The sequence below is a fragment of the Eretmochelys imbricata genome, chromosome 6, assembly GCF_965152235.1.
Source record: "Eretmochelys imbricata isolate rEreImb1 chromosome 6, rEreImb1.hap1, whole genome shotgun sequence".
NCBI classification, from domain to species: domain Eukaryota; kingdom Metazoa; phylum Chordata; order Testudines; family Cheloniidae; genus Eretmochelys; species Eretmochelys imbricata.
The window spans coordinates 110,999,701-111,012,157 of NC_135577.1; the positions used below are offsets into that span (position 1 = coordinate 110,999,701).

General features: G+C 42.1%; 1 protein-coding gene across 4 annotated transcripts in view; it reads left to right on the forward strand.

The window, feature by feature from the left end:
• PPP2R5C (protein phosphatase 2 regulatory subunit B'gamma) overlaps window positions 1-12,457 on the forward strand; it is a 194,267-nt gene that overhangs the window by 88,146 nt on the left and 93,664 nt on the right. For all 4 annotated transcript variants that reach the window (XM_077819371.1, XM_077819374.1, XM_077819372.1 and 1 more), the window contains one exon: window positions 5,012-5,211. In XM_077819371.1, coding sequence (XP_077675497.1) covers window positions 5,012-5,211 — 200 coding nt within the window. The remainder of the gene's footprint in view (window positions 1-5,011; window positions 5,212-12,457) is intronic.

The following is a 12,457-nucleotide window of genomic DNA, read 5'->3' on the forward strand; positions in this document are numbered from 1 at the left end:
CCCTCTGCTTTCTGCTCTCTCCCATAATTCAGGGGTGGGCAAACTTTTTGGTCCAAGGGCCACATCTGGGTGGGGAAATTGTATGCAGGGCAGGGGTTTGGGGTGCGGGACGGGGTGTGGGAGGGGGTTCGGTGTTCAGGAATGGGCTCAGGGCAAGGGATTGGGGAAGAGGAGGGGTGTAGGGTGTATGAGGGGGCTCAGGGAAGGGGGTTGGGGTACAGGAGGGGTGCAGAGTGCGTGCAGGAAGGGGCTCAGGGCAGAGGAGCAGGAGGGGTGTGGACTGCGGAAGGGAGCTCAAGGCAGGGGGTTGGGGTGCAGGGTATGGCGGGGGCTCAGGGGACGGGGTTGGGGTGCATAGGAGTGCATGGTGCAGCAGGGGGCTCAGGGCAGGGAGTTGGGGTGCAGGAGAGGTGCGAGGTGCAGGCAGGAGGCTCAGGGCAGGGAGTTCGGGGGTGGAGTACAGGAGGGGTTCAGGCTCTGGCCCGGTGCCACTTACCTAAAGCGGCTCCGGGGTGGCTGCAGCACACCAGGGCCAGGGCAGGCTCCCTGCATGCCTGTCCTGACCCCACGCTGTGCCGCTCTGGGAAGCGGCCAGCACCATGTCCCTGTATGGCCCCTGGGGTCTGGGGGGCGCACAGGGCTCCACGTGCTGCCCTTGCCGCGCCTCTAGGTACCTCCTCCGAAGCTCCCATTGGCCGCAGTTCCCTGTTCCCGGCCAATGGGAGCTGCGAGGGGCGATGCCTGGAGGCAAGGGCAGTGCATGGAGCCTCCCCCCCGGGCCGCAGGGACGTGGCGCCGGCCGCTTCGGAGAGCGGCATGGGGCCTGCGGCACCACGGGGGGGGGCAATCCTGTGGGCTGGATCCAAAGCCCTGATGGGCTGAATCCAGGCCGTAGTTTGCCCACCCCTGCTCTAATCCTTTTTTGTGCCTATTTGTAGCCTTTGTCTAATAGGTTAATTAGCCTTCCAGCTCTCTTCCACCCACAAATTAGGCACAGCTCTGTTTAACCAGCTCCATTCTGCATTGTTTGATTCGATCTGCTGAGACCAGAGTGCTGTCTCAGTCGTTCTTGCCCAGCACTCTATCACAGGAATATACAAACAATTATTAAATTAAAGACTAATTCTAAGGAAATTGTAACTTCTTTGTGTGCTTGTTTACATGTGTTCCACTTCTGATGTACATATGTCAGAAATCAGAACATTTTAGCCAGCAGTGTCTGTTGATCATACCAGCTCCTTGGGTAAAGCAGTGATTGTCTATTAAATTAAATTGCACGAAAGGTTGGTATTTTGTGTTTTTACATGTGTAGGTTAAACACTTTTAAAGTGCTGTGAACATTAGGCTGGAATCCTGCATGTAGTCATAAGAAAGGCACTGGTCTGTTCATGAGCAGCTGTCATTTAGCACTTTCTTCCTAGTTATAGAGTTCTTTGCTATCAGTGGTCTCCTAGCAACACTGATGAAAGCTGTAATTGAGTTTTGCTGCTTATTGTATGCTGTTTATTTTGAAGTGCTCCTGTTTAAGGCTGTTGTTGCTTATAGTTATTTTGGAATGAGTATTTGGAGTTACTCAGTATACCAAGTTTAAAGAAATTGATTGCTTGCCATTTAATACAAAATACATATTTGAAATATATTTTAGACTTTATTTCCAAATAGCAATATTGTTTGCTGTCCCGAGATAGATTTGTCAATCACTTACAAGGAGAATATCCTAGCGTGTTAAATATCAAACCAGATTACACAAATGCTGTCAAATGCTCAGGTTATTTGGCTTGTATTTGTTGTACATACATGTATAATTGATAGCAAAATCTGAAACAATCTATGATCATATTAGCACAGGGACTCTTACTGCTTGTGATAAAAAGTCCTTGCATTTTATTATGTGGGAAAAGAGGAGAAGTTTAGGTAATTAGTAGAAGTGAAAGCAAGCTATTGAAGTGCTTGCAGAGGCAGCTTTGTCCTATTCTGTTAACCTGCTGTACCTCTCTTTGATGCTAATATCTAATGAGTTTTGTGTAGTGATTCTTTTGCAAGTCTAAAGCTTATTATCTCACTGTAACCATGTATAACCTCTGTATCCACCTATTGTTTTTTGTCTTACACTTAGATTGCAAATTGTTTAGGGCAGTGGCTGTTTACTTGTGTTCTACATTGTCTAGCACGATGATGCCTAGATCCATGCCTTGGTCCCTTAGATGCGGTATCAATACAAATAATAATAGAATTTAAAGCAGTGGTCCGCAAACTGTGGGGTGTACCCCTTTAAGTGGGTGGGTAGGAACATTCAGGGGGCCTGGGAGGGCCTGGACCAGCCTCCATGGGGGGGCAGGGAGGGAGCACCTCCCCGCCCTGCTCTGTCCTTAGCTCTGCTCCAGCCCTAGCAGAGAGTCCGGCTTTGTGGTTGGCCATGGCTCCCACTTCCAGCCCCAGCGCTGCCACCGACCATGACCCAGCTCCTGGTCCCACTTCCGGCTGCAGCTCCCAGCCCTAACCATGGCTCAGCTCCTGGCAATGGCCTGGGCCAGCCACCATGGGGAGTGGGGAGGAACCGCCACCCAGCTCTGGTCTCAGTTCTGACCCCAGCTGAGGCCCTGGCCATGGTTCCTGCTCCTGACTGTGGGCCTCAGCTGTGGCTCCACTCCCTGCTGAGGTCCCGGGTCTTGGGGTGGGGGCGCGGTCAGATTACATTATGGGTAAGGGGGCGGGGAGCGGAACATAAAAAGTTTGGGGACCACTGATCTAAAGAAATACAAAGGATAATTTTATGTTCATAAAATACAGCCTAATGGGCATCAAATTTGACCAAACGAATGGGGTAACGGAGAATACATAGTAATATGTAGAAATCCTCAAAATATGTCTGTATAATTGGGACTCTCTCAGCTTCAGCAAATATAGAAAAAAGTATAATAGAGTTTAGAAGAGTGAGGCATCATCTTTCCGTGGTGACTTCTTCATATAAGATTGTTCTGTTTGCCATCAATACCATTAGTATGTCATTCTTCGTGTGCGTTGAGAAGGATGGAGCAATTTACATCATCAATTTAAATCACTTGATCTTTTTTTAGAAAATTACTGATTTGAATCAAGTTGAAGCTTTATAAAACTAATTAGCAAATTTGTGTTGTTGCAACTTTAGATTAAAATTCTACAGTGGACTAAATTATTAACACCATATTTTAAAATGCTGCTACTTGTGGGGTGTTTTATTTGAATTTTACAATACTGTTATTGATGAGGCTGGAAATATGTGTATTGAAAGTTAAAGCCATGATCCTGCAAGTGCATAAGCAGGTATGTAACTTTACTCACTTGAATTGACTTCGGTGAGATTATTCATACTTAAAACTAAGCATGTGCAGAAGTGTTTGGCATCAGGGGGGCTAAAAATATATTTTTGTTTCAGAATTGGGGGTATAAAATCTTTCTCCTCCCCCTCCCCCCCCAAAAAAAAGGAAAAAAGAGCATTAGTGTTAATCATGAAAAGTTTAGACTTTCAGTACATTCATGAAGTTAATGTGTATTGTTTTTGTGCTCACAGGCCAATATTTTCAAAAATTGGAGCCTAAATTTAGGCTCCTGAACCCATATTTAGGCACCTTAAGATGAAATTTTCAAAAGCACCAAATTTATTTTAGGAGCACTAATCTCATTGGCTTCAAACTGCAAATCCTGATGGAGGAGTGTAAACTGACCAAAACATTTAAGTTTTCTTGACGTATGGAAGTTCAGTAATATTGAAAGGTGCTGTCGGTTGGGGCGAGGGAAAAAAAAAAAGCGCAGACTATATGGTTATCAATGTTATATATTATATGTGAACTCTAATGAATGTCACTTTCAGTGTCAGCATTATTGATTTCGTTGCTGCACGTTTTAAAGGATGTAACAAGGCACATGCTATAAATCACAGGAGTTGGAAATTGAGAGATTATTATTTGTATTACCTTGTCAAGGACCAGGATTTTGTCAAACTATAATGATTGGTAGTGTGTGTCTACACATACAAAGAAGAGCTTCTGAATATTCAAACTGTGTAATTGGTGTTTCTTTTGTCCACTCAATGAAAATCCTGAGCTATACAGTTTCAGGCCCCATTTCTCCAACGTCTTATGTCTTTCATAAGGTGAATTATTCTTTAGAAAATGTATGCAGCACTAATACAGTTTTTGTTTAAATATGATGAATATATATATATATATACGCTGTCTAAGGATGTAGTACTTGCCACACAAAAGGGACATCTCAGGTTGGAGTGGTAAGTGTAAAATCTATTCCTTTCAAACTAAAAGAACACCTCATGAGTTTAAAACTTCAGAAATATACAATATTTCATAGAATCATAGAAGTGTAGGACTAGAAGGGACCTTAAGAGATCTTCTAGTCCAGTCCCTTACACTCAAGGCAGGACTGAGCATCATCTCTAGACCATTCCTGGCAGGTGTTTGTCTAACCTGCTATTAAAAATCTCAAATGATGGAGGTTGCACAACCTCCCTAGGCAGTTTATTCCAGTGCTTAACTACCCTGACAGTTAAGAAGTTTTTCCTAATGTCCAACCTAAACTGCAAAAGTTTAGTCAAATGCACAGACTAAAGATGCATCAAGCATGTTCAATCTGTGGAGTAGATGACTCTCAGTCAGATGAGCTCTGGAATTTTGTGTGTGGTAAAAATATTTAATCAAGTATGCATGTTTTTTTCTGCTCAGTCAACAATTATGACAAATGCGAGCAAAACCACAGTGGCTTTGCCATTCATGCTTCCTATATCATAGGGTGTTACTGGAGAACAAGACTCCAGTGAGATTAAGAATTTTCATAATCTCTGTGTTTTGCAGGTTATTTGTTAAGATTTAGAATGCTTGCTGGTATTCTTCAACACTATTACAAAGTCTCTATATATTAAAAAAAAAAAAAAAAAAAAGAGAAAGTGGGAGGAGTGCAAAGTCCTTTACAATAACTAGTTTGTAGACCTGTTCATAACCAGAATATTTTCATTTTTCAGATGTTCCTCCTGCTGAGCAAGAAAAGCTTTTTATTCAAAAGTTGCGACAATGTTGTGTCCTTTTTGACTTTGTTTCTGATCCACTGAGTGACCTAAAGTGGAAGGAAGTAAAGCGAGCTGCTTTAAGTGAAATGGTAGAGTACATCACACATAATCGCAATGTGATCACAGAGCCCATTTACCCTGAAGTAGTGCATATGGTAAGTGATTTAGCAACTGGAAATATTTTGAAAGCCCTTTTTGTAGTTCAGAGTTAATTCTTTGCCTGTATGAATTTCTTTTAGTAAAGCTTACCTGATCTTTTTTGAAGCTTTCAATATTTTAGGTTTCGTGAAAAACATATCTCTGTAATCAGTTGTCTTTTTTTTAAAACTGACAGCTTTCAAAATCATATTGCCAGTGTTGTTGGAAATACTTGGTTCTGCCTCTAGTTATTCATTAAGTTGGAAATGGTCATGCAGAAGTAGAAGCATGTTGGAATTTCAGAAAACAAATTTGCTGTGGAACAGTTTAATTTCTTCAGTCTTGTGTTTGCAACCTACATATTGCACACACACAAACTATTTAAAAGAACATAAAGATTGCGAAATCAAACATTTGAAATTAAGAAATGCCAGAATTAAGGCTTCTTGCAACCTCAGTTCAATCCCTTGGTGTGTATGCATTATGAAGCAATCTTTAATTACATAATCACATACTAAGTCTATGAGAAAATTAATTCTGTACTAATAGCAGAAAGCCCATGCTGTTGTACAGGTGAAATTCATAGTCTTATGTAAAAAAGCCAAAAATAGCTGAGAACATAAACATTGGACAGTAAAAGACACCAGATCCCATTGATGACTGAACCTGGTGACATTCTGAACAAAGAGAGCTCTCAACCATGCTTGTAGCTGCTTCTATCGCTTCACATTGACTCAACAGATATTCTAGGCTTCACAGTAGTGTTTGAATAGCATGAAATGGATGAGGCATGGTGCAATGAGAATAACACAAGTACTGAATCCAGTATACACAAGTACTCATTCAGTGATCACCATGCACAGTAAGGCATCTTATGGAAAAAATTGTATATGATCGTGTAATTAAAGACCTGTATCACTCCCCCTGGCTCCCTGTCCCAGGCTCCTTGTTGCAGAAAGCCCTCCCCTCCCCTCCCCTCCCCTCCCCTCTCTACCTTAAACCACCCCCCCTCCCCCCAGTCCAGTTGTTTTTTCTTCCATGCTTTATGGGTGCCAGCAGAGAAGCAGCACTGAGAGCACAAAAGAGACAGTCTTCCTGCTTTCAGTTTTGGTACCTGGTACCTCAGCCCATAGTAGCCAAGAGCAGCAATTTCAGGGAAAGGTTTCTCACCCATGAAGTACTCTCAATATGGATGGAATTTTTGAAGAATTTAGGGGAAACTTGTTAGAAGTTGGCAGCTGAGCAGAGAGTTTTTTCGAAGTCTTCTAACTTGGCTAAATCTTGATGGATTTTCATAGGGACAGCAAAAGGCATAGCCATGAAAAAAGGTGACTGAACCCTGTTAAATTTCAAGGCCGCACTCGAAAGCATGTGGGCTTCTGCAGGGTTCAGTCTTATTACTATGCATATTATATGTCTATATAGGCTGTTGGTTTTTTTTAGTGAAGACAAATAGGCTACTGTGCTTCAGTATGTTGATAACACTCAGTTTTATCTCCATCTCCACTAATCCCAGCAGGAGTGATTGAGCACCTGACCCAGTGTCTGGTGAAGATTGAGGCATAGATGAGAGCAAACTGGCTGAGATTCAGATCTGAAAAAACAGATACAGAATGAAGTGTGTCTTATTGGGAACACAATACCTGTGCTCTGTGATCTGGTTTGTTTGATGGTTGGCTTCCAGGTGAATTAAAAATGTTGGGTTTAACCTGTAAAATCCTAAATAGCCTGGGATCTGTTGGTTTGAGACACCATCTTGCTTCCTATACAATACTACCACAACTGCAATCAGCAAGAGCACTGGAACTGGTGCTCCCTAGCTATAAAAGAGGGAGTTGCTGTCAGGGCATTCTGAGGCCCTCTTGTCTGAAATAACACAATTACGTTAACTTTCCAGTCATGCTACAAGGTCCATCTGTTTTTTCAGGCATTTGGTAAAGGTTGGGGTATGCTCTTATTTTGTGAAGATGGATGAGATACTGTGTTGCTATTTATGATTTGATCATGGCAGCGTTTTCTTAAGGAATTAAAATAAGGTCTATATGTGCTTTAAGTAATGGTAGAGCATCTAGAATTTTTGGATTGCTGTCTTTTATGCCTTTAAATCAGTTAATCTTTTTAAAGAGCACCCAGAGGGACTTATTTTCAGGAGAATCACAATGGCAGCTGTAATGGATTACTTTTACTTTTAAAATTTATCCTATCTTCCAACAGTGGCTGGTACCAGGAAAATTTATTGAGTGATCCATCCCCTGTCATCTGGTCCCAGGTCCTAGCAGCCAGAGGTTTGGGGACACCCAGAGCATGGGGTCCATTCCTGATCATCTTGGCTAATAGTCATTGATGGACCTATCCTTCATGAACTAATCTAATTTTTTTTTAACCCAGTTATACTTTTGGCCTTCGCAACTTACCCTAGCAATGAGTTCCACAGGTTGACTGTGCATTGTGTGAAGTACTTCCTTATGTTTGTTTTAAACCTGCTACCTGTTAATGTCATTGGGTAAACCCTAGATCTTGTGTTATGTGAAGGGGTAAATAACACTTCCCTGTTCAGTTTCTTCCCTCCATTAATGATTTATAGACCTCTATCATATCCCCGTCTAGTCGTCTCTTTTCTAAGATGAACAGTCCCAGTCTTTTTAATCTTTCCTCATATGAAAGCTGTTCCATACCCTTAATCACATTTATTGCCCTTCTCTGTACCTTTTCCAATATTAATGTGTCTTTTTTGAAATGGGGATTAGCAAAACTGCATGCAATATCCAAAGTGCATGCATACCCTGGATTTATATATTGGCGTTATATTTTCTGTCATAAATGTCATGGTTTTACAGGGTGCCACAGGCGCTGTCAGTCTGCTACATGCTTTCCAAGTGATAGCATTGTTGATTTCTCCATATGGTTTGTTGTTGCTATCATTTGGATGGAAGAACATTTTTATTTATTTTTATTTTTTAAATGACTTGCAAAATCCATATGCTACAGCTCACAATACCCAAGGGTGGTGACTTGCCCATAAGACTGTTGTGACAGATAAGTAATTTACCCTGTTCTCATGTTAGCATCTCTAAAATGTGCCTAAAATAATTCACCTGTTTGTGCTATTCAGTACAGGATACTGAGTCATGCTTACTTGAAAGATGCATCACTTATGGATGGTCAGTCATGTCTATATATTTATATGTAGCATTTTAGGAATTAAATACCTTAATCAAGACACTGCATTTGACATCAATACATCCCACCCACCCACTCTGTTTATGCCTGTTCCTCACTGTGTCAAGCCTATATTTAGAGGGAGCAATTTTCAAAAACTGTTATGCAGTGGAAACAATGCTGACTGTTCATTTTTGATCCAAGAGTTCACTAGGGTCTTCTGAGATATAGACACGCATTTGCTGACCCAAAAAGTTTACAATCTAAATGTAGGCTTGACACAATGAGGGACAGGCATAAACAGAGTGGGTGGGTGGGTGGGATGGGTACTAGGAATTACCATAACAAGATTAGAATAGTGGTCCGTCTGGACAGTATCCTGTTCCTATCAGTGGCCAGTAGCCACATGCTTCAGAGGAAGAATCAGAACAGAAAATTATGAAGTAACACACTTAGAGTTTGGTGTTGATCTGTCAGTTGGTGGTTGTCTTATGCACTTAATTCCCTTGGATCAGTTTTACATTTTTCCTTTTCAGTATTCTTTATATATCCCCTTTTTCTGGAAGATAGAAGCACCCAATTTACCTTCTCCTTACATTTATCCATTTACAGAAGTCTTTTCTGCTTCTAATCATTTTCCTCAGCTTCTGGCTTACAGTAGGATCACTTGACTACTCAGTAAGGCATGTAAACATTTTGGTGGTTCAATTAAATTATATATTTTTATATGAAAGATGAGCTCCCTTTTCATAGATGATATGGAAGAAATAATTTTTTTAAATGGATTTGAATATTAACCCATTTTGCACCTACTGTTAGAGGAACAGTTCAAAAGAGAACTAAACAAGTTCATGGAGCATAGGTCCATCAATGGCTATTACCCAGGATGGACAGGATGGTGTCACTAGCCTCTGTTCACCAGAGGCTGGGAATGGGTGACAGGGAATGGATCACTTGATGATTACCTGTTCTGTTCATTCCCTCTGGGGCACCTGGCATTCGCCACTGTCAGAAGACAGGATACTGGGCTAGATGGACCTTTGGTCTGACCCAGTATGGCCGTTCTTATGTTCTTAGGATGTGCAGGAACCAGTTCACAGATGCTTCATATTGTCTTTACTTTCCTCCAGGCAAATATGCAAATGAGGATGGAAAGAGGGAACAGTTGTTCGAGTGATTGCTCACGTGTATTCCACAATAGGTGTGCATGCTCGCCACGTGCACTGGTGCCAGAAGTTTTTCCCCTAACAGTACCCGTAGATGGGCAGTGGCGCCTGCCTGGCGCGGTATAAAGGGAGCTCCACGCTCCCCCCTACCCTCAGTTCCTTCTTGCCACCAGTGAACGAGCGTTGGAACTGCTCTGCTCCAACTTTGCTGTAGCTCGTCCCCAGAACTGTTTCTTCATTCAGTGTTAGTACCTGTAGTTAGTTAGCTGTTTAGTTAGTCAGTGAGCCCGGGGTTTAAGTAATGGGGCTCTGGTAGGCGTTCTGTGCCAAGAAGTGACCCGCGTGCAGACTGTTTGCGCTGTTTGGGAGAAACCCATATCAGCGAAAGGTGCAAGATTTGCAAGTCTTTTAAGCCTCAGATCAAAAGAGAAAGGGACGTTAGGCTCCGAGCCATCCTGATGGAGTCAGTGCACGAATCCAGCACGCAGCTCCGAACCGGTACCCGGCCCTGCGGCATTGGTACGCGGCGACCCTCCGGTGCCATCAACCAGTCATAGATTCATAGATATTTAGGTCAGAAGGGACCATTGTGATCATCTCGTCTGACCTCCTGCACAACGCAGGCCACAAAATTTCACCCACCACTCCTGCAAAAAACCTCATACCTATATCTGTGGTATTGAAGTCCTCAAATCGTAGTTTAAAGACTTCAAGGAGCAGAGAATCCTCCTGCAAGTGACCCGTGCCCCATGCTATAGAGGAAGGCGAAAAACCTTCAGGGCCTCTTCCAATCTGCCCTGGAGGAAAATTCTTTCCTGACCACAAATATGGCGATCAGCTAAACCCTGAGCATATGGGCAAGATTCATCAGCCAGATACCACAGAAAATTCTTTCCTGGGTAACTCAGATCCCACCCCATCTAACATCCCATCACAGACCATTGGGCCTATTTACCATGAATATTTAATTACCAAAACCATGTTATCCCATCATACCATCTCCTCCATAAACTTATCGAGTTTAATCTTAAAGCCAGATAGATCTTTTACCCCCACTGCTTTCCTTGGAAGGCTATTCGAGAACTTCACTCCTCTGATGGTTAGAAACCTTTGTCTAATTTCAAGTCTAAACTTCCTGGTGGCCAGTTTATATCCATTTGTTCTTGTGTCCACATTGGTACTGAGCTTAAGTAATTCCTCTCCGTCTCCGGTATTTATCCCTCTGATATATTTAGAGAGCAATGATATCTCCCCTCAACCTTCTTTTAGTTAGGCTAAACAAGCCAAGCTCCTTGAGTCTCCTTTCATAAGACAAGTTTTCCATTCCTCGGATCATCCTAGTAGCCCTTCTCTGTACCTGTTCCAGTTTGAATTCATCCTTCTGAAACATGGGAGACCAGAACTGCACACAGTATTCCAGGTGAGGTTTCACCAGTGCCTTGTATAATGGTACTAAAACCTCCTTATCCCTACTGGAAATACCTCTCCTGATGCATCCCAAGACCGCGTTAGCTTTTTTTCACGGCGATATCACATTGGCGGCTCATAGTCATCCTATGATCAACTAATACTCCAAGGTCCTTTTCCTCCTCCGTTACTTCTAATTGATGTGTCCCCAGCTTATAACTAAAATTCTTGTTATTAATCCCTAAATGCATGACCTTACACTTCTCACTATTAAATTTCATCCTATTACTATTACTCCAGTTTACAAGGTCCTTCAAATCCTCCTGTAGGATATGCCTGTCCTTCTCTAAATTGGCAGTACCTCCCAGCTTTGTATCATCCGCAGACTTTATTAGCCCACTCCCACTTTTTGTGCTGAGGTCAGTAATAAAAAGATTAAATAAGATTGGTCCCAAAACCGATCACCTTTCAGTAGGACCCATTGTAGTCTCCCCTTTAACCATTCCTTATCCACCTTTCAATTTTCCTATTAATCCCCATTTTATCCAATTTAGCTAATAATTCCCCATGTGGCACGGTATCAAACGCCTTACTGAAATCTAGGTAAATTAGATCCACTGTGTTTCCTTTGTCTAAAAAACCTGTTACTTTCTCAAAGAAGGAGATCAGGTTGGTTTGGCACGATCTACCTTTTGTAAAACCATGTTGTATTTTGTCCCATTTACCATTGACTTCAATGTCCTTAACTACTTTCTCCTTCGAAAATTTTTCCAAGACCTTGCATATTACAGCTGTCAAACTAAAAGGCCTATAACTATCCGGATCACTTTTTTTCTCTTTCTTAAAAATAGGAACTATGTTAGCAATTCTCCAATCATACGGTACAACCCCTGAGTTTACAGATTCATTAAAAATTCTTGCTAATAGGCTTTCAATTTCATGTGCCAATTCCTTTAATATTCTTGGATGAAGATTATCTGGGCCCCTCGATTTAGTCCCATTAAGCTCTTTGAGTTTCACTTCTACCTCAAATACGGTAATGTCTACCTCCATATCCTCATTCCCATTTGTCATGCTACTATTATCCCTAAGATCCTCTTTAGTCTTATTAAAGACTGAGGCAAAGTATTTGTTTAGATATTGGGCCATGCCTAGATTATCCTTGACCTCCACTCCATCGTCCATCCTCAGTCCCACTTCTTTCTTTGTTTTCTTCTTATTTATATGACTATAGAACCTTTTACTATTGGTTTTAATTCCCTTTGCAAGGTCCAACTCTGCTTGACTTTTAGCCTGTCTCACTTTATCCCTACATGTTCTGACCTCAATAAGGTAGCTTTCCTTGCTGATCCCTCCCTTCTTCCACTCCCTGTATGCTTTCTGCTTTTTCTTAATCACCTCTCTGAGATGCTTGCTCATCCAGCTTGGTCTACAACTCCTGCCTATGAATTTTTTCCCCTTTCTTGGGTTGCAGGCTTCCGATAGCTTCTGCAGCTTTGATTTAAAATAATCCCAGGTCTCCTCTGCCTTT